The 20,001-nt window shown below is 48.5% G+C and overlaps 1 protein-coding gene across 15 annotated transcripts in view; it reads left to right on the top strand.

The window, feature by feature from the left end:
• IQSEC1 (IQ motif and Sec7 domain ArfGEF 1) overlaps window positions 1-20,001 on the top strand; it is a 447,285-nt gene that overhangs the window by 347,299 nt on the left and 79,985 nt on the right. The window contains exon 1 of one of the 15 annotated variants that reach the window (XM_028504778.2): window positions 9,406-9,690. The exons of 13 other annotated variants lie outside the window; for them this stretch is intronic. In XM_028504778.2, coding sequence (XP_028360579.1) covers window positions 9,626-9,690 — 65 coding nt within the window. In that variant the 5' untranslated portion in view covers window positions 9,406-9,625. Of the gene's footprint in view, window positions 1-9,405; window positions 9,691-20,001 lie in introns of those variants that run through there. One more of the 15 variants, XM_028504782.2, reaches the window with a different exon arrangement.

The raw sequence follows: 20,001 nt of genomic DNA, 5'->3' as shown, positions 1-20,001 counted from the left end.
ACTCATAGTGGTTGGTAATAAATGTGGGGAGTTGTTGAACACATTTAGGAACATGCATGTTCTCTGTTATAGATTTATTTAAATAATAAATCAGATGTCACGTGTACCCCGCCTCCATTAGTTCCAAATCAGGGGAATCAGGTCAAGCTGCTTGAAGCCTTCCTCCCATTGGGACAAAAGAAGCTGTTGTTTAAATCAATCACATAAAAAAGACTGCACAGAGGATGTTTAACCCACTTAAGAGAAGCTCTTAGTAGCATCCATTTGCAAAACAGGTATCCCCAGCACTTGTTATAAGTGAAAACAACTATTTATTAAAGTAGAAGCCACTGGGGCTGTGGCTTGGCACCCCCTTGGTAGGTGTTCTGTGGTATAAAGGCACTACTTAAGAGTAAGCAAGATACTTCCCTAACAGCCCTGTAGAATGTGAAGCTGGCCCTGCCAGATGACTGAATCAGTGACAGCCATACGGGATGTTCTGTACCAGAGCATGTAGCTTTTTCTCTATATTTTTTCTAGGTTTCCTCAATTTCCCCAACCTCTTTAATGCAGATGGGCCCCAGTTTAAGCAAAGCTATTAGAAAAGAAACCCAAATATATTAAGGATGGTCATTCACTTTGCCAAAAGGATACCCATTTTTAAAAATAAAATCTTCACCTAACAGTTTTCTTTAAGTACTGGACATACTAAAAATAAGAATCAGTGTTTTTGAAAAACAATGTCACCTGGACTTTTCAGAATCTGTGGTGTATAAAGAGGGGTGTTGGCTCAGACTGAATAAGACAAGGGTAAGAATGGGGATCAGGAAGGGGGTCTTTTGTTCCCTTCCATGCTCAGGAGTCTTACACCACCCCTGTGGCTGTTTCTGAGCCAGAATGAATCTAGTTCAACATGATTCATTCATTTATCTGACATTTATTGAGCACCCACTGGATGCTGGGATACAGTGGTGAAGAAAGCCCCTTCCTTCACAGAACTTCATTTTGGTAGAAGAGACAGACAGTAAATAAATTAATAAGTAATTAAGCAAGATTCTATAAAATGTAGGCTGTGAGATGGGCTTTAAAGGGAATAAAAAGAGACCAAGAGAATGGGGGTGTACCTTACCTGGGGGGTCTGGGGAGGTCCCTTGGAGGAAGTGACAGTGAATAGGTGACTCGTATGGTGAAACGTATGCACTGTCTCCAGCTCTTAAGTGTGGGGTCTGTCTCCCTCCCAGACTATAGATGTGGGGGGTGGGGTAGGGCTGGAACCATAGAACTTAATTCATCCCTGGTCCCAAACTCCCAAAGGGGTTTATAGGTAGAGACCCTTTCAGTGTGGGCTCAGCCCTGGGACTGATTTATTGAGGGAGGAATGGAGAAGCGAGCGCCGACAGCTAGGAAAAAGAAGGGGCAAAGGCAAGGACTGCCTCCCTGATTTAACCCAACCTGGGCCTCTAAGGCAGCCTCAGCGGAGCTGGCAGAAGACTCTTGTCCTTTCCCGGTGGCGCCTGCTGTCCCCACCCTGCTTCCCCCAGGATGCACTGCATTCCAGAGGGGAATCAGGGCATTCCCAAGAAAGGGAGTCAGGATTTGTGACCGGGGTCCTAGGAGCTGCCCAAGTGTGGGCAGTGGGGGTCAGAGTGCATAGTGAAGGACCCCCCTTTCTTTCTGGATGATAAGGCTAAGGATCATAGTAAAGTGTCTGATTCAGAGTATCTGCCTTTTGAGAGATGATCATGACTCTGTGAGAAAGGTAACACCCCCTGGGGTTAGAGGAGGCAAGAAGAGGCAGGGAGGTGAGAAAGAAGGCCCAGAAAGACCAGTGCATTTCGCCAAGATGGAAGTTCACACAGGTGCAAGGAAGATGGGATTTGATACTATCTTCGTCAAGCAGCCTCACTCTAGGGCTGGAAAGGCACTTAATTCAACAAACACTGGCTTGCTTGTGTGTTAGCTCTGGTGTGAGGTGCAGGGGCAAGTGGAGCAGGCAAAAGGCCTGCCATACTCTGAAGGCCTCCTGGGTGCCCAGCCCTGGCTAGGCAGTTACAAGTGTCATTGCCAAGCTTCACACCACTCCTACGATGAAAGTCTGTGCTCCCTCTGTGGGTGAAGAAGCATGGAGGCCCCGGGAAGCTGGGTAACTTGCCTGAGGTCAAATGTTGGGTAGGGGAGGATGTCTGTTGAGGACTTCTGAGCATAGGCGTGCCTCTTTCATTTGGGACAGAGAACTGGGGCAGCCTGGGTTCCATCTCAGATAGAGGGAATGGGCACAGAAGGGAAGACCTGGAATAGCCTGGAGCCATTTTCCTTCAGCTGTCCCTGAGGGAGGGCTGAACCCACTGAGTGTAAGCACTGAGGGTGTTACCTCTCATATCCTGAGGATCTGGCAATGGCTTCCTTGTGTCACCAGCCAGAGAAAGGAGGGTTGAGTATGAGAGGCTGAAATGGGGGCACTTTTGATTGTATCTTGGGACCGGCAGGTACCTGGATGGCAAGTGTGACGAACAGTGTGATTTGGGGAGGGTGGGGGTCAGGGAAGAGCCCTTCACTGATGAAGGCAGCAGCTCAGTTTTTTGTTTCTACATTTCTTCCTGATGTTGACAAGCCCCTTGAATCCTGTAAGACCTGCAAATGAACATTTCCCATTCATTTTAGTAGACTCATAGCTCAAGTAGCCACATTTCAAAAGCCACAGGTCTGTTCTCCATAGGCCCTGCCCACTAGACCCCTGAATAAGCAGTCTAGCTCACCTGGCTGGGCCCAGTAGAGGGACCCTAAGGGATGAGGTATGCCTACAGGAATAGCCAGACTAGGAAGGGATGTGGTGAGCACATTCTGACCTGAGGCTGCCTCCACCATCTTCCTTTACTTTTGCAACAAACCAACACCCTGTATGTGGCATGGGTCACCATGGGCAGTGGGTTTCTTGAAGCATGGAGTGCTCTGGGGATCTAGGCTAGGAGGGCTTCTTGTAGGAGGTGATCATTTTTTAATCTGATGTTCACTTGGTCAGTCACATGCTGTTTTTCAGAACTCCCACAGGACCACCCTATACCTATAGCACCCTCTCTCTGAGGGTCTTCCCCATGCCCTCACAGGCTATATTAATCCATTTGTCAACTGGCCTGGATTGCGGGCCAGGACCCCTTTTGGGGGTGTGTGATAGGCAACCGATCTATGTCTCTCTCGCACATTGATGTTTCTCTCCCTCTCTCTCTCCCTTCCCCTCTCTGTAGGAGTAAATAAAGAAAATCTTTAAAGACCACAGGAAAACATCCTCCTTTCATCTGAAATCATGATGGTTCATTTGTCAGAGCAGTGGAGAAAGAGCTATGTAAAGGAAGTCAGATGACCACTTCTTGGCTGTGTCCCAGTATAACTTGAGGAAGGGCTCCCCACTCTCTAAGCCTCAGGTTCTTCATCTATATAATGGGAAGGCAGCAGTGGCTAGTGGTGACTCCTTATGGCTTTAAAGCTCTAGGATATGCTAACATTAAGGGCACTTTTGATCTCACTGTCATGGTCCAGGTCCTGGCCAACCCAAGTGTTATTGAGTTTTTTGTTGTTGGGACTCAATCCCCCAGGTTCTGTGACAGGTGTCTGGAATCAGGCCAGTGATATGAAGCAGTGGCAAAGCCCCAGTCGGATGAGCCCCAGTCGGATGAGTGGGTGGAGAATGGATGGAGAGCCTTGGCCCCTGCCCTTGAGGTGCCTACTGTCTGGGTGAGGAGTTCTCACTCTGCCTGGTAGGGTTGGACAGGAGAAGAGGCAGCTCAAAGAGAAGGTGACATTTAGGCTGATCTTTGAAGGTTGAGTAGGAGGTTGCCAAGCAGATGAAGAGAGCAACCCAGGAACTGGGAACAGCATAAGCAAAGGGGAAGTGCATGGTGTATTCTGGGAGGAGCTAGCTAGCAGAGATAGTAGTTGGGAGTGAGGCCAGAAAGAGAGTCATGGGCTGGATGACACCCAAGTGAGTGCCTGAGCTGGTAAATGGCCATATTGTCTAGTTCCACATAAACAACCCTCAGCCTCCTAAAGTAAATTATCCCAAAGTCGTTTAGTTTATTTTGCTTAGTAAGATCAGAGAAGTCCATGATTTACAAGTAATTTCTATTAAAAATGATTAAAACTGAAAAAGTAACTTGGCACTTAAAAAGAACAGCTTTATTTATATGGATACTTTCTCTTCTGGGGACTGACTAGCTTTGTTAAGATGTCACGTTAGAGAATTCTATGTTCTGTGCAGCTGTCGCTTTTTTTATGGAATCCAACATTCATACAAATAAGTTCCATTCTGTTTAGAACCCACAGCTCCCTACAACGTACCCATGCCCGGGCTGTGTGCTGGACTGTCCATGCGCCTGCTGTGCCATCCCAGCAGTGGAGCACTGTGGCCTGAGAGGCAGGTCACCTGGGCCAGTGTCAGTGTTATTCCCTTCATTTCTCTGGGCCTCACTTTCCCTGTCTGTCAAATAAGGGGTTGGGCTGGGGGGGGTGACCACAGAGCTTCCTCCTAGACCCAGCATTCTGGCTGTGATATAGGGATGTTTATTTCAATGTTATGAAGAGTGACATATTATAATGACCTGTAGACAGTAAGAGGGAAGCTGGAATGGGCTTATATGGCAAACATAATTAAATTTTATGGCTGCCAGCAAGACACAGCCTGCTCAAAAGACAAGAGAACTGGATTGGCCACAGACTGCCTAAATACAGTCTGGAATTGGGGTCTTTGTGGATTGGCTGTGGCAGGTTTCAGAGTCTCCTAGAAGATGTCAGAAGACTTCCAACCCCATGGGTTACTATATCTTTTATTGATTTATTTATTTCACTGGTCTTTTTTTCTTATGGTAATAAATACTTATTTAAAAATTTAAAAACTATGCAAAGGCATAGAGTGAAAAGTCTTCCATTCTCTTTCCCACCTCTGTCCCAACAAGACCTCCAACTTAGAGGGCAGAGGCCTGTCTCCAGGAATCTCTGGAATCCCTAGTTTCCCTTCCCAGATGCTACTGCTGGTACCTGTTTCTTGGGTCTCCTTTAAGAAATAGTCTATGCTGCCCTGGCTGGCGTAGCTCAGTGGCTTGAGCGCGGGCTGCGAACCAGGCATCACAGGTTCGGTTCCCAGTCAGGGCACATGCCTGGGTTGTGGGCCATGGCCCCCAGCAACCGCACATTGATATCTCTCTCTCTCTCTCTCTCTCTCTCTCTCTCTCTCTCTCTTTCTCTCTCCCTTCCCTCTCTAAAAATAAATAAATAAATAAAATCTTAAAAAAAAAGTGGGCAAATAATTAAAAAAAAACAACAAACTGTTCTAAAAAAAAAGAAATAGTCTATGCTTATCTTATATAAGCACACTAGTGGTCTATATGCTTTACTGTAAATAAATTTCACATTTTTCTGGACTTTTAATGTTGGTGTTATATCTCAGATCTTTTCCTATAAGGGGGCATGGCGCCGCTGCCATCATTTGCACATAAGACCCCACCGGTGGGCACACCACAGACTGCTTAACAGGTCCCACTGAGACATTGTGTGTTCTCTCCTCTGTGTTCTGCTGTTACAAACAGCTAACATCCTTGGACCTAAGTGTTTGTGCACATGGCTAGCTAGTTTGTAGGGTTCGTTCCTAACAGTGAATTGTCCTATCCTGTGGCCGGCCATCTTGTCTGAAGGTTACCTGGCTTGACCCTGTTATTTTAATCACTGTCTTCCCCCATGATGTTTGGATTCTGCTCTTCCAGATTTTGTCCACAGGGCCTGAGCCAAGGCATCAGGGGTCTAGATGAAAGGGCAAGGCATTCTCTGGGGTAGCTGGAGCCAACATAAAACTTCTTCAGGGTAGTTTCATTTATTTCAGGGTTGACAAAGTTTTTCTGTGGAGAGCTATTTTAGAGAAATATTTTAGGCTTTGCAAGCCATACGATTCTGTTGTAACTGTTCAACTCTGTTGCAGCACAAAGGTATCCATGGACAATACGTAAGTGAGTGGGTATGAGTCTGTTCCAATAAAACTTTATTTTTAAAAACCAGACAGTGGTCTAAATTTGGCTTTCAAGCCTTAGTTTGACAACCTTTGACTTATTCAGTTGCTGGGCACCTCTGTGTCCCTGGCCTCATAGTAGGCATAGGGGATGCTATAGGGAAGGATGCAGGCCCAACTCACCTGGCAATGACAATATAGGTCATCGGTGTGAGGAAAGAGCAGCTGCAAAGAAACATGAAAGTTTATTGTACAAGAGGATCTTCTAATTTGGACTAGAAGTCAGTCAGGGGTTGTCTTCTGAAAGAAGTGGCATCAAAAGCTGAAACCCATAGTCCTAGCCATGAGCCAGGCACAGTGGGGAGTTTGGGGGTCTGATAGAAGTTAAGCATTTCTGGAGGTGTGCCATGCATGGCGGGGGCATGATGAAGGGCAAGGGCTGGAGGGATGAACCAGAACCAGGACACACAGGCCTTGGGGCTAGCCATGTGGAGGGGATGGCCTTCATCCCAACAGCTCTGAGAGAGGGACTGCAAAGGTTGACCTTTGAGGGAGTGCCACATATCTGGCCCAAGGACATCAAGGCGGCTGTGGAAATTGGGAGGCTTTCAGAAGCTGAGGGGAAGGGATGAAGCTGGATTGTGGCATGTGAAATGGGCCAAAACAAGCAGCTCAGTAATGAAACCCAGGACAATAAAGTGGAAGTTAGCATTTTCATGATTTTCTTGCATCCTACAGCCCCACTCATCCCTCAAGGCCCAGTCCAAATGTCCCTTTACCTTGGAAGGCTCTAGAGGAGCAGAGTTATAGGCTTCTTCTTCTAGACTATCATGCCATTATACTGGGGGACACTTGTCACAGCAGTATCTCCCTATTGAGGTCTCAGAAGACAGGCAAAGAATAAGCACTACTAAATGCTTGATAAATTAAATCCAATGGCAGGGTGAATTAGCCAGGGTAGAGGTGGCTGATGACCTGCACTTTACAGTTGAAGAAACTGATACTCAGAAAGCAAAGCAATTTGCCCAAATGGTACATGTATGAATTCTTCCAGTCTTGTCATTTCAGTGGAAAAAATTGGCTCTCTCTGCCTTTTTATGCTGTAACTTTTCTTGCTCACCTTGTAATTTGCTAAATTATTAGTCTTTGAAGTAATTAACTGAGCAGAAGCAATAGGCACACTTAACAGGAAGATCAAACAAGATGAGAGAATTAAGAGACATTTGAATTCCCAGCACTCCATCCTGTGGTGTTCCAAATGCTAACAAGGAAATTCAACCCTCTTCTAAATCCCAGCTGGAACAGTGTCTGGTGAGTGAGTGAGTGGTGAGGCCCTGGGCCTGAAGAAGTGCTTGGAATTCTTAAAGAATCAGGTCTGAAGGCTGTTGGAGCCTGTCTGGAGTGCTCTAGGCAGCTGTATTGGGGAATTCTCTTGGCTCTGAGTTTATTGCAGGCTAATTTTAGAGAGCAGTTCAAGCTGGGCTGGAGTTCACCCACCCCAACAAGACTATATCAACCCTATTTCCTCCCAGCTCCTTTCACCCCTCTGTGTGTGGGTGCTTTTGTCCATCTTCTTGATTCTAGACATCCTAGTAGGTGTGAGGTGATATCTCATTGTGGTTTTGATCTTTATTTCCCTGATGCCTAGTGATGTTGAGCATCTTTTCATGTGTCAGTGGCCATTCAGATACTTTCTGGGGAGAAATGTCTATTCAGATCCTGTGCCCATTTTTAAAACCATTTATTTGTCTTTTTATTAGGATTTTATTTATTTATTTTTAGAGAGGGGAAGGGAGGTAGTAAAAGAGGGAGAGAAACATCAGTCAGTTGCTTCTCATGTGCCCCCAACTGGGGACCTGGCCTGCAACCCAGGCGTGTGCCCTGACCGGAAATCAAACCAGTGACCTATCAGTTCCCAGGCTGACACTAAGTCCACTGAGCCACACCAGCCAGGGCTATTTGCCTTTTTATTATTGAGTTGTAAGAGTTCGTTATATAGTACTGATACTAGACTTAATCAGATACATGATTTGCAAGTATTTTCTCCCATTCTGTATATGTATATATGTATTTATAATGTAGAAAAGAAAACAGAAGCAAAGAAGAAGAATGTGGAGATGGGCAATGAGGGCCACTGGATCCCTGCTCAGTCTCTTGTCTGGGTACCCTAGCACACTTAATTGGCTCCAGGGACTTCTCCATTTCATGCTGCAAGCTGAGCTAGCTCAGCCCTCTTCTTTCACTGTCCCCTACACCAGCCCAGTTTGCTTATCTGGGAATAACACTCATCAACAGGCCCTTTGCACCACCCCCTCCAAATGAAAGATTTAAAAGGACGCAAGATGGCTGACACTACTTTAGTGGGCCTACACTTCCTGTCTCCCACAGAACTGCTAGCTGCCTGGCCCTCCAAGAAATAGAATTACAGGTGGGGTAGCCCAGGACAGGTGGGGTGGCCTAAGACAGGTCAGGTTTTGATTATATCTCTGCCAGCTTGGTATCTGCCAACCACATTTGGGCATTCCACAAATGTGGGTGCAGGGCACTGTGTGTGCCTTCCTGAAGCCCAAGGACAAATGGATGGATAATAAACAAATAAATATGCAAATTAAGAACAGCAAGCCATGATTGCTTTATATAGTAGGGTAAGCTGGGCTGAGCAGCCTGGGAGAGGAGAAGGTGTGAGGAAGCCCCTTAGTTAACCCAATTAAGCTGAACTTCAGTTTCCTCTTCTGGAAAATGGGACCTATAGTAACTCCACAATATCATAGTGTTGTCTTGAGGACCAAATATCAGTAAAGAGTTCTAAAATACTAATTAGTATTACTTTAAGCCTGCCATGGGGGTCTGAAACTTGTCTCTGAGTGAGGAAAGTTCAGGGGCTTGGATGGACTTAGGGAGAAAAGCTGCTTCCATTAGATTCCCACCAAAAAGTCCCCAAAAGGGTGTCCCCAGCCTCAGGACCCACTCCTTTCTCTAGGGCAAGAGCATCAGAGCTCCAAAATTACACCATCCGGGACAGCCAAAGCCCCGTTTTAAGAACTGCAGCCAAAGTCAGGATTGGCAGACATTGGCACCATCAGCAGAGCATGCCTACAGATTTCTGGTCTGAGCTATTGTATTTGTTGTCCTTGCACGTTGGGGAAGTGGACAGAGAAATTAGGGATATCTGTGTTGGAGAAGTGCACTGTCCTCCCAGAAAAGGGCCAGTCTGAGAATCCCGCCGCTGCTCTAGTCACCCTTCTAGCTCCCTGGATCTGCCAGTCCCTCCTCTTTATGAAGCCCTGCCCCTTTCTGCCAGGCCACAGTGCTCCTTCCCTGCGGCCCCTCTTCCTGGCCACGCCCCCTAGCTCCTCCCCCTCCCGGGCCACATTCCTCCGGCTGGGCCTAGGTTAGCGCCCGGCGGGCGGGGCGGCGACGGCTGAGAAGGAGGGGGAGGGGGGTGGGATTAGGTGGGGTAGGGGTCGGATTTGGGACCCGGAGCGGTGGGAACTGGCAGGCGTTGGTGGTCTCCAGGGTAATCGTGTGGCGGGTGATCAAGTCTTTTGGTGGTCGGGTAAAGGCCCTGGGATCCGGCCGCCCCTGGCGGGAGTAGGCGGCTCTCTGCCCGGCCTGGGCCGCTGGCGGCCGGCCCCGTCAGCTCCCACTGCAGCCACAATGTGGTGCCTACACTGCAACTCGGAGCGGACCCAGTCCCTGTTGGAGCTAGAGCTTGACTGCGGGTAAGGGCACACCGGGCAGGGCCGAGGCCGGCGGGGTGGGGGGGGGTGGCGCGGGAAGGGGGGCCAGGCGCGGGAGCTCCGGCGAGAGGGCGGAGGGGAGGGGCTGGACTCAGATCCGCTGGTAGGCAGGGCCCTGGGTGGGGTGGGGTTCCCGCAGTGCCCCAACCACAGTTCACTTGAGTGCAGTGTGTTGAAGGTTTGTGAGAGCTAGTCGCTGTGTTCTGTTGTGCGATGGTTTGTTAGAGAGTGCCCGGGAGGTGAGTGTGTGTACCCAAGAGAGGCTTCGGGAATGGGTGTTGCGAGAGTTGTGAGACTGTCAGGACCCGTGCCTGAGTGTGAGAGAGGGAGGACTGTGACAGGGTGCAGTGTGTATTAGTGTGTGTGAACCAGACCCAGGCCCTGAGTGTGTGCGTGTGAGTAAAAGATACTGTCTCGATGGGAAGCGTGTGTTCGTGCTCATGAGTGACTGGAAACTGATAGGAGTTGTTATGTGGTGGGAGGCGGGACAAGTGGTTGGGAGTTTGTGAGATGGAGCGTGTCCAGTGGGCCACTGTGCTTGTGACGGGTTGCAGGTGGGCCAGAGGCTGATAGGAAGTCCTCCTGCAGTCCTGTTTATGCAAGACCTGAGTCCTGTGTTTGGGATCATGTGTGTGCTCTGTCATAGAGTGTGTGCAAGGCTGAGGGACCCGTTAAAGTGCTGTGATAGGTGTACTCCAGGTGAAGGCCCCTGGGAGTGCACTAGGGCACCTGGAGCCGAGGGAAGTTGAATTCTGTGTGGCTCCTGTTGTGGCTGTGAGGGGGCTGCTGGTGGGATTGGGGGTGTTTGTTTATGTACACCTGGTGTAGTCAGGAATGGAGTATGGAGGCTGGGGATAGCAGGGATGAACTCCTGTCCCAGAGACCAATCCTTTTCTGCTTCAGGGCCTGTGGCTGGCTGGCTGAGCATCAAAGGGCCCACCCATATTTATGGCCAGAGAGGGAGAAAGAGAGTGTGTATGTGCTAGGAATATTGATATCCTTGCTCCGCTAGCCAGAACAGCTGCTCCCCGAGCTGTCTGCAGGCCCCTCCTAGGAGCAGGGCTGTGGAGTGGAGGGGATTTGTTGACAAGTGATTTGACTGTGTCAGGGCCCCTGGGGGGAGGCCCACCAGCAACCAGTTGATCTTTGAGTTCAAAAATTCTGCAGCCTATGTCTGGCAGTTGCACTGAAAACATGCATATGTCCCCTCTGCCCCCTCCTCACCCCAGGGGCCTGAGGCTGTGGGCCTGAGGCTTCATGTGTGGTGGTGAGGGAGCAGTTCCCAAGGACCCATTGCTCCTTGCATCTGGGGTGGAGGCCGAGCAAGCCACAGCTGCAGCACCAGCTGCCTGGAATGAGTGGATCAGTCTGAGAATGAGGGTCCTGATATTCATATCCCACATGCGCCACTGCCTTAAGCAGCTGTCCCACCTAGTATTGTGTTTACATTCTTGTTCTTGTGTTACTGGCATTCCTATATCGCAGGAGAGAAAACTGAGTTTGAGTGTTCAGTCTTGTCAGCACCAAGGCTCTCTGGTTTATTGAGAGCCTGCTGTATACAGCCTCTGCTCTAGGCTGTATTTGCTCACCCTTCAGCCTCAGAGCAGGTGGGTCACATTTGCTCCCCAGTGCCTGGGATGTGGTTCTGAAGGAAGCCTGGGAGAGAGGGCTGGAGAGAATCAGCTCAGCTTCTGGCCTGCAGAGGGAAGCTCAGCCAGGAGGTCCTTGCACTGGCCACCTTGCCCCTACCCAGAGTCTTTCCAGCTGGCCATCTCCTCCTCTCTAAACTCTGGAAGGATGCAGCATGCTGCAGAGACCTTGGGAGAACCCCATTCTATAACAGTCCAAGACACCCTGCCTTGGTACACCCTGCAAGTGCAGGCTTTTCTAACAGCCCTTGTGTATGGTGCCTAATGCTTTGCTGTTTGAGCCTTGTGGCAGCCCCAGTCTTTCCCTACCTCCCTTTCTAAATGGAGGAATTAAGATAGGGAATCCAGTAACTTGAGCAGAATATTGCAAGCGGAGCCTGAAGTAAAACCCAGACATTTTGATGCTGGGCCTCTGTAGGGCCCCTGGCAGCCCTGCTGGGATTTTCAGGCTTTTGCTCAAAGTTTGACTATGAACTAGTTCTGTTAATATTTACATAGCTTCAGTTCAAAAACATGGACAGAACTGACATCTGCACAAACAGTGAGGTGACTGGGCAAATAGGTGTTTCTGGAAGGGATTGGACAGGGCTCCCTGGACTATGGGAGCTGTGTGTGTGTGTGTGTGTGTGTGTGCACCGGTGTGATCTGGCTGGACTTTGTGGAGCATGGGATCATGGTTTGCCAGGAGAATCTGTGAGTTTAGGGTAGCGGTAAGAGGCAAACAGACTTTGTTTTAAATCTCAGCTCAGCTTTGTGAGTTTGTACAGTTACTACACCCCTCTGGGCCTCAGTCCCTTTATCCGTGGAAGGCAGTAATAATGCTGTCTCACAGAGGTGTCTGAGAGTGGGCGTCTAAAAGCCCTTGCCCAGCTGGCCGGCTCCAAGCCTTCAGTCAGATGCTGTGATCATTCAAGTCAGCATTCTTCTCTTCCCACTGCCACTAACCCTTTGGATTTTCTTCCTTCCTGTTTTGTAAGTTTCCTTTGAATTATGATGAGGAGTGGAATATCCGTCCACCAAGTACAGTGGCAAGAGGACAGCACAGCTCTGATGGGCTTAGATCCAGCCAGGCCTGGGGAGAGTTCCACAGAGGTGGCCCGGGTGCCCTGTGGAAGTGTGTTTGTGTGGCAGAGGAGGATGCTCAGAGGCTGAATGTGATTTATTATTTGTCCTCAAAAGCACATCATAATGAGTTTAAAGGCCATTAAGTCTCCTGAAGAATTCATTGGTGCGGCCTTACAGAATCTGGCTGCTGCTCCTCCTGCATGAGCTGCGGCCGAGAGAAAATTGATGGCGATTATGGTGGAAAACGTGGCATGGTTCCACCTGGGCCTGCCGCTCTTCTGGCTGCCATGGCTAAACTCCTAGTTGGTTGAGTGTGCCCCTCCAAGCCGTAGGCCCATGGCAGGCATGCCCTCCTGCGCCCGGAGGAGTGCTTTGTTCTCTGGGAAGACATATGTGACCCAAGGGCACCCAATGTTGCACTTTCCTATGTTTCTTTATTTACTCACCAAACAGTTTGTGCTACATTGTGCTAGGCTCTGGGATAGATGTAAAGGAACTAAGGTGAATAATGTGAAACTGTGCATCACAGAACACGGGCCTTGAGGTCACACAAAACCCTGATTCCACCTCTTCCCAGCTGACTTCAGGTATGTTGCCTGCCCTATCTGGGCCATGATTTTTGTCATCAATGAAATGGGGCCAAAGTTACCTCTTGAGAGGATGTGCAGCTTTGCCTCCTAACTGGCACATATTAGATGCCCCCCCCCCCACCAGCAAATGGCAGCTGTTGTCACTATCATTACTACTACCACCTTTTCCTGTTTGTGAAATTTCTGCTGGAAGTGATTCTTCACACTTTCTCAATTTGCTAGTTTCTGGGTTTGAAGACTGGTTTGTAGAGCCTACATGGTTTTTGTGAAATCTTTTCTTGAAGGGCTGATGCCTGGTCCTAGTTGCTCTGACTTTAATATCTTTATGCTTTATTCATATGTGGCTGTGGCTTCTGTGCTCCTTGATGGAAAGGATCATTCTTTCCATTTTATTTTCTTGGTTTATGGCTTCCTAACCTGGTGACTTAATTTAATTTGAACTTAAGGCCCAGATGTGGCACCAATAGCAAGACCTCCCTCCCTGTGTATATATGTGGGACTATGCCAGTATTATTTTTTCCTCTTTGTGCAAAGGTTGGAGTAATAATGATAATAATAGCAAAGGTTGCCATTTAATGAACTCTGTGTGAAGTAAATACCTAATTTTCAAAGCAATTATGAGTAAGGGCTTCTGCTGTTCTCAGTTTTTCAGATGGAAGAAGGTTGCATGACTTGCCCAGAGTCACCAACCACCAAGTGCTGAAGCTGGGATTCAATCTGCCTGGTTTTGGGGCCTGTGCTCTTCATAGCCAGGCTCTGCTTCCTCTGGAGTTAAATAATCTTCAGCAAAATATGTCACCATTGCACATGGAGCCTTTTGCATCTTTTCCAAGCCACAGAACAGGTGTTCGGTATCCCCCGATGTCAAGATTCCCAAAATATTTCCCCAATATGGTATCCCCTGAGCTCTCTGGGCTCTCCTGGTGTCTTATAAGAACCCACATACCCCAAGACCTGCTTTCCCAAACACTCCAGTGGGATTCTGAGACAGTGCCCTTTGACCCTGAACACTTGTGGCATTTTGAGGGCAGCACGCTTGCGTCAGGCCAACCTCGGTATTGGAGCAGGGTCTTGGGGACAAAAGCTGACACACTGTGAGACCAGTGCAAATGGCTTTTCGTGGTGAGGAAACCCAAGGCCAGGGCCTTTGACATCACTGGGGGACATACATGTATGTGGGATGCTGAACTTGAACCCATGGGAAGAGAGAGGGACCATTAATAAACTGGAGAATTTGGAAAATCACCTGCTAATTAGTGGGTGGCCTCCTCATTTGGGTTCCTTGAAATCACTTATCTCCTAGACTGGGTTGGAGTCTGCCAATGTGAATGCTTTCTCCCCAAATAATGTTTGCTTTTCTGTTTCTGGCTGGAATATTAGGTGATATAAGGATTAAATGCATTAATATGTGTAAAACATTTAAAATGCTGCTTTATTGTATTATAGTAAGCACTGAATAAATGTTCATTATAACCATTGTAATTGTTCTTATTTATCCTGATTATTACTAAGCATAGAAGGGTCTCTTCCTCGAGACAGGAGACCTCCCAGAGAGGGCAGAGCTAGCTATGATGAACTGTTGACATTTGGCTTCCCCAGAAGTTCTGGCGTCAGTCATCTCCTCACATCTCCTTTCTGGGCCTCAGTTTCCACATCTATGAAGGTAGATGAACCTTGACCCTTCATGACTTTTGTGATCATTTGCTGAGGGAGGATGGTTAAGGGAGCAGATCCTGTAGCCAGGCTGTCTATAATAACCTTGACCCCAGCTCTGATCCTCACATGCTCTGTGATCTTGGGCATGTTCCTGAGCCTCTCCATGCCCCAGTTTCTCTATTTGTAGCATGAGGTGCCGCTAGCAGCTCATGGAGTTGTGGTAAAGATTGGGTTAATACACAGCAAGTGTATAAATAGCACAAAGGAAACACCAGATAGGTGGTGGCTTTTAGTGAGTATTTCATAGTTGAGAGGTTCAACTGTGCTGGAACTAGATTGTGTGACTTGTTTAGGGGAGATGTGTTGCTAGATGGGAGTGAGTGAATGTCTCTCTTTTTAGCTATGGACAAGGCCAGGTTTAAGAGAGAGAGAGGCAGAGAGATGGTGATGAGGGAAGCAGTTGAAGGGCCAGGGCTATTCATGGTGTGACAGCAGCTGTGGCAACCGGGGGTGAGTCAGATCGCGGACTTGGTGTTGGTGAGATGGGACTAAAGCTGTGTGTGCTTATAGCCCACTGTCCCCAGGATTCCCTAGATTTAAACAGCCCACTGAGAGCGGATAGTTAAAGGTGTTTTGCCTGTGGATTAGAAAACGTTCAACTCAGCTGGGGTGAAGATTTCTTAGACAAAGATGGGCAAATGGCCTGCAATATGGTAGCACCTGACATTTGGGTGGGCTTTTGATTTTACATATACATATTTTATTTCAACCTCCCAAGAGTCCTGTGAAGTAGCTGTTCTTGTTCTCATTTTACAGACAAGAATACTGAGATAAGAAAAAACTCAACTAGCATATTCAAACTTTGTAGAATATAGATTTATTTGGTTGTCTGACGTTGTTGTTGGGCCTTGGGCTTACCAGAATGGAGGGTGAGGCAGGGGCAGAAAGGGGTAGGGGAGTGGGGAGACAGGAAGCTACAGGACCCCCAAAGGACCTCAGCGCTGTGGATGGACACAGAGTTGCATCTCACTTTGCAGAGCCACACAGCACCCTTTGAAGCTTTGACTAGTACCCTGGAATCTCAAAAACATGTTTGCCATCCCCAGGAGGCCATGTGGCTGTAGTAACTGGTCTCCGAATTCCCTGTTGGTATTGGGATGACGCTGAATGAGAGATGATAGAAGAGAAGGGGCTGGAGGGGTACAGGTTCACAGTAGGTGTTCAGTGAATGCCAGACACTCTGTGGTTGTTACTAATTAGTGTATCTACCACAGTTACTGTGCAAGCCCTGGACAGGACCCTGAAGTGCAGTGAGTTCTGGGTGTGAGTTGGAGAGTAAGTGTTTGGGGAAGTAGCTCTTTTCTCTGCTATTAGAGGAGGGGAGGTGTAGGCATGCAAAGGTGAATTCTCTGTTCCCTCTGGGGCCCTTGACCCTTCTCAGAGTCATAATGTAAACGTGCAGGGTTTTGTTTTTTTCCCTCCACCTAATAAAAATCCCACAGTGGCTCAGGAATATAATAGGCCTTGATGTGGATAGCAAATTCTTAGCACTATTTCGAACTTTTTCTTACAGAAAGGTTTAAACATACACAGAAGTAGAATGGCACAATGACCCCCATGGGCAATTTTATTTTGTTGCCCCCAGATTATTTTGAAGCAAATACCAGACATTTTGTTAAATTTACATCAAGGACCTGCTGCTTGGCCAGCCTCATTTCTGGCAGTGGAGGTGTCATGTTGCTGGGTGGGCCTTTAAAGCAGGGCATTTCCCCAACAGCCCTTGGCTGTGTCGGTTGCCTGGGCCAGTTTCCCAGCCTAGAAGACCAAGTGATGCCTGCCCCATTTGGGGAAATCTCTGCGGGAGGCCCTGTGTCTAGAAGTGATTGGGGGAAGCAAGCCTGTGAGTCCAGAGTATCAGATAGGGTTTTCCCTGGGGGAAGGGTTACCCGAGGCACTTGCCTTCATGCCTTGGCTCCCCCAGCAAGACTGGGACTCTCTGCTCAATGTCCCCACAGGGTCCTTCCTGCTGTCCCTGGGTTGCCCCTTGGCAGGTGGTAGAGCTGGGAAGTGGCACCTGCCTCCCTTCCTACCCCCAGACATATTGGCCTCTGGGCAGACTGACATACCACCTTCAATGACTCTTCTTTCTGGCTTAAGAGATCAGCCCTCTAAGGGTTTCCTCCAACCACTCTGCAGCCCCTTCCCAGTGCACTGGGCCAGCTCCTCTCCCACCTTGTGCTGGTGTCAGCACTAGGTTTTCCCAGGCCCCTGCCAGGCCCTCTTCTCCTCGCCACAGTCTCCTTCATCCTATGGCTTCTAACCTGGCTCCTTATTAACTTTCACTTTTCTAATCTGCTTCTCCATGTCTTCATCCACCTCCTCAGCCTCTGCCCAGAAAGCTGGAGTTACCCTAACCCCATTTTCACCTTTCACCAAGGCATGCCCATCATCACTCAGCACTGGGCCCTCCCATGGTGCTGCATTGGGAGCCTGGCATATAGTAGATGCTCAAGAAATTTTAGTTGCTATCATTCTTATGAGTATATTATTGTTAATACCCCTAGTGTCTAACACAGTGCTTGGCACATGGAGGGCCCTCAACCAAGTTGAGGTAAAAAAAACAAATAGTAGGCCTGAGTTCTGCTCTGTACCAGTGACCACCCCCAATCACATCACCCCTTGCTTTCAGATGCGGATGCTGCTGTTGTATCAGATGGTCTGGTGCCTATTTCTGAGCTAAGTTGAGCTAAGGCTGCTCCTGAAGGCCTCTTCCTACTGTTGCCTGTTCATTTTCTGATAGCCCCCCACTTAGTCCTCATGATGCCCCTGTGATGTGGGGAAATCCTAACAATCCTATGTTGTGATATTGACAACAGCTTCCCCAAACACTTCCTTGGTGACAGGCCCCAGGCTGAGGATTTGTGTGTGTGTTATTTGGCTGGGAGGTATATAGTATCCCCATTTTATGGCTAAGAAACTGAGGCACAGAGAGGCCAAGTCACTTGCCCAGAGTCACACATTCCTGCCTGCCAGGTACGAGATAGTCTCCAGGGAAGGGCTCTGTGTGGCAATATTACAGTTGCAGGAGATTAAGAGAGACAGCATTCCCTACCCTGAGACGTCATTCTTACCCACTACATCAGGGGTGTCAGACTCATTTTCACCGGGGGCCACATCAGCCATGCAGTTGCCTTCAAAGGGCCAAATATAATTTTAGGACTGTACAAATGTAACTACTCCTTAACTAGGGGCAAGGAGCTTGGCACTGCCACCAGGTAGAAACAAGGTGCTGGGCCGGGTAAAACAAGGTGGAGGGCCGGATTCGGCCCGCAGGCCTTATGTTTGCCACCTGTGCCCTACACCCTGTCTGCACACCTACTCTGGGCACCATGAACAGATGGGGGCCAGTCAGTCAGATGTTGACATGCTGTGGACCCTTGTGGCTACAGGCCCATGTCCTACAAGGGCAGGAGGAGTTTGGTGGGCAGACAAGGCAGATGGGCTTTGCTCACAGAAGGAGTATGACGAAGGTGAGGGTGGAAAGTAGCTTTGCTGCATCTGCCGGTGGACCAGTGCCCCAGTCAGCCTCCACCCTCTTCACCCTCTGTGTGAATTATGCGGCCTCTCTGTGGCTCAGTTTCTCCATCTATGAAATGAGAAGATGATATAACATCTACCTGAAAAGATTGTTTTATACAACACCAAGAATGAGCCCTCATGTAAACTATAGACTTTGGGTGATAATGACATGTGTATGTAGGTTCATCAACTGTCAGGAGGTTGATGGTGGGGGAAGCTGTGCATGTGGGGGGTGAGAGCTGTATAAGAACTCTGTACTTCCTGTTCATCTTTGCAGGGAATCTAAAAACTACTTTAAAAAATAAAGCTCTATTTTAAAAAGTTGTCATGGGATGCTGTGTATTAGTCCCACGCGAAGTGTCAGAGCAGTGCCTGGCAGAGCAGCTGTTACCTGCCGTTGTGTTGTTATTCTTTCCACCATTATCAGTTCATTTATTCTATACCGTGCTTTTTTTCTGAGAGAGGGAGAGAGGAAGAAAGACAAGAGAAACATTGATGTGAGAGAGAAACATCCATCAGTTGACCCCCCCTCTGTCCCCTTTGTGCACCCTGACCAGGGATCAAACCTGCAACCTAGATATGTGCCCTGACCAGGAATTGAACCCTCAGCCTTTTGGTGCATGAGATGATGCTCCAATCAACTGAGCCACCTGGCCAGGGCTCTACAACTTGCTTTTTTGACCACCGTGCTGGCACTGAAGCCACACATATATAGATCACTCCCATCCTGGGTCAGTTCTCAGTTGGGCAGAGGAGTCTTGTGAGCACTCATGGGCTATGCTTCCTCTAGTATGGGGGTACCAAGTGTCCCAAGAAGAGGAACAGTATTGGTGAACCAGCACAGCAGCACATAGCTGCCAGACTGCCCCTGCCAGGCCCACATGGACGGAGCTTCAGAGTAACATGGGTCAGCACAACATTCCATGGGCTGGGAGGTGGACAGAGTTGGGGTGTTGGTGCCACACTGAGCAGTTTGTACCATGACAAAAAATTTAAGCCAATAAGGACTTGGGCAATTTGCATTTTAGAAAGTGTTTTCTGGCAGCCAGGAGTGGGCAGGTTAGTAGTGGGGAGCCATGAGGGCAGGTTGGTGGTGGTGGCAGTCTCAGATGAGACTGGAGAGCTGGGGTCAAGATTGTCCTGGGCTCTGAGAGGGCCACATGCCTGGCTCTGGCCAACAGAGTGGGCCAGAGGCAGAGAGGCCTGTAAGACAGGCATTTTTCTCCTTCTCTGGGCACGGCCTGTGCCTCATTTCCAGCACCCCTGGGGAAATCCCTGGGGCCTGGCCCAGCCCTATTGGCTGGAGCCTTCCACAGAGAGCTGCTTTATTTAAGTCCATTTTGTGTATATGGAAACAACGAGAGGCCTCTGTGTTTATTTTGGCTCAGCTGAGAAGATTTTTGGTTCTGTGCATACATATTGAAAATCTTGACGAGCAAGCCCAGGGGTTGGAAGCTCTGGTCATCTTTATGCAGTCAAAACCAATGAGAACTGTCCTGGCTTAGCCAGGGGTGAGGGTCTGGCAGAGGGCAGGCTATAGAAAATGGCTAATAAAAAAGTACAAAAAGGACAGAGGTGACGCTAGTAGCAGAGGAGATCATGACGAGGGAAGCAGTTTTATAAACCTTGTTGCTCCACACCGGATAAGCTGTGAATAAGAATGAAAGGAAAGGGGCTTTTCAAAGTATAAAGGTCTATATGGACATATCAGAGATGTTTCTGGCTTTCTGAGCAGCGAGTGCTTAATTTGGTGT

The sequence above is a fragment of the Phyllostomus discolor genome, chromosome 2 (assembly GCF_004126475.2).
Source record: "Phyllostomus discolor isolate MPI-MPIP mPhyDis1 chromosome 2, mPhyDis1.pri.v3, whole genome shotgun sequence".
Lineage (NCBI taxonomy): Eukaryota > Metazoa > Chordata > Mammalia > Chiroptera > Phyllostomidae > Phyllostomus > Phyllostomus discolor.
This window is presented reverse-complemented; position numbering and strand designations above follow the sequence as displayed.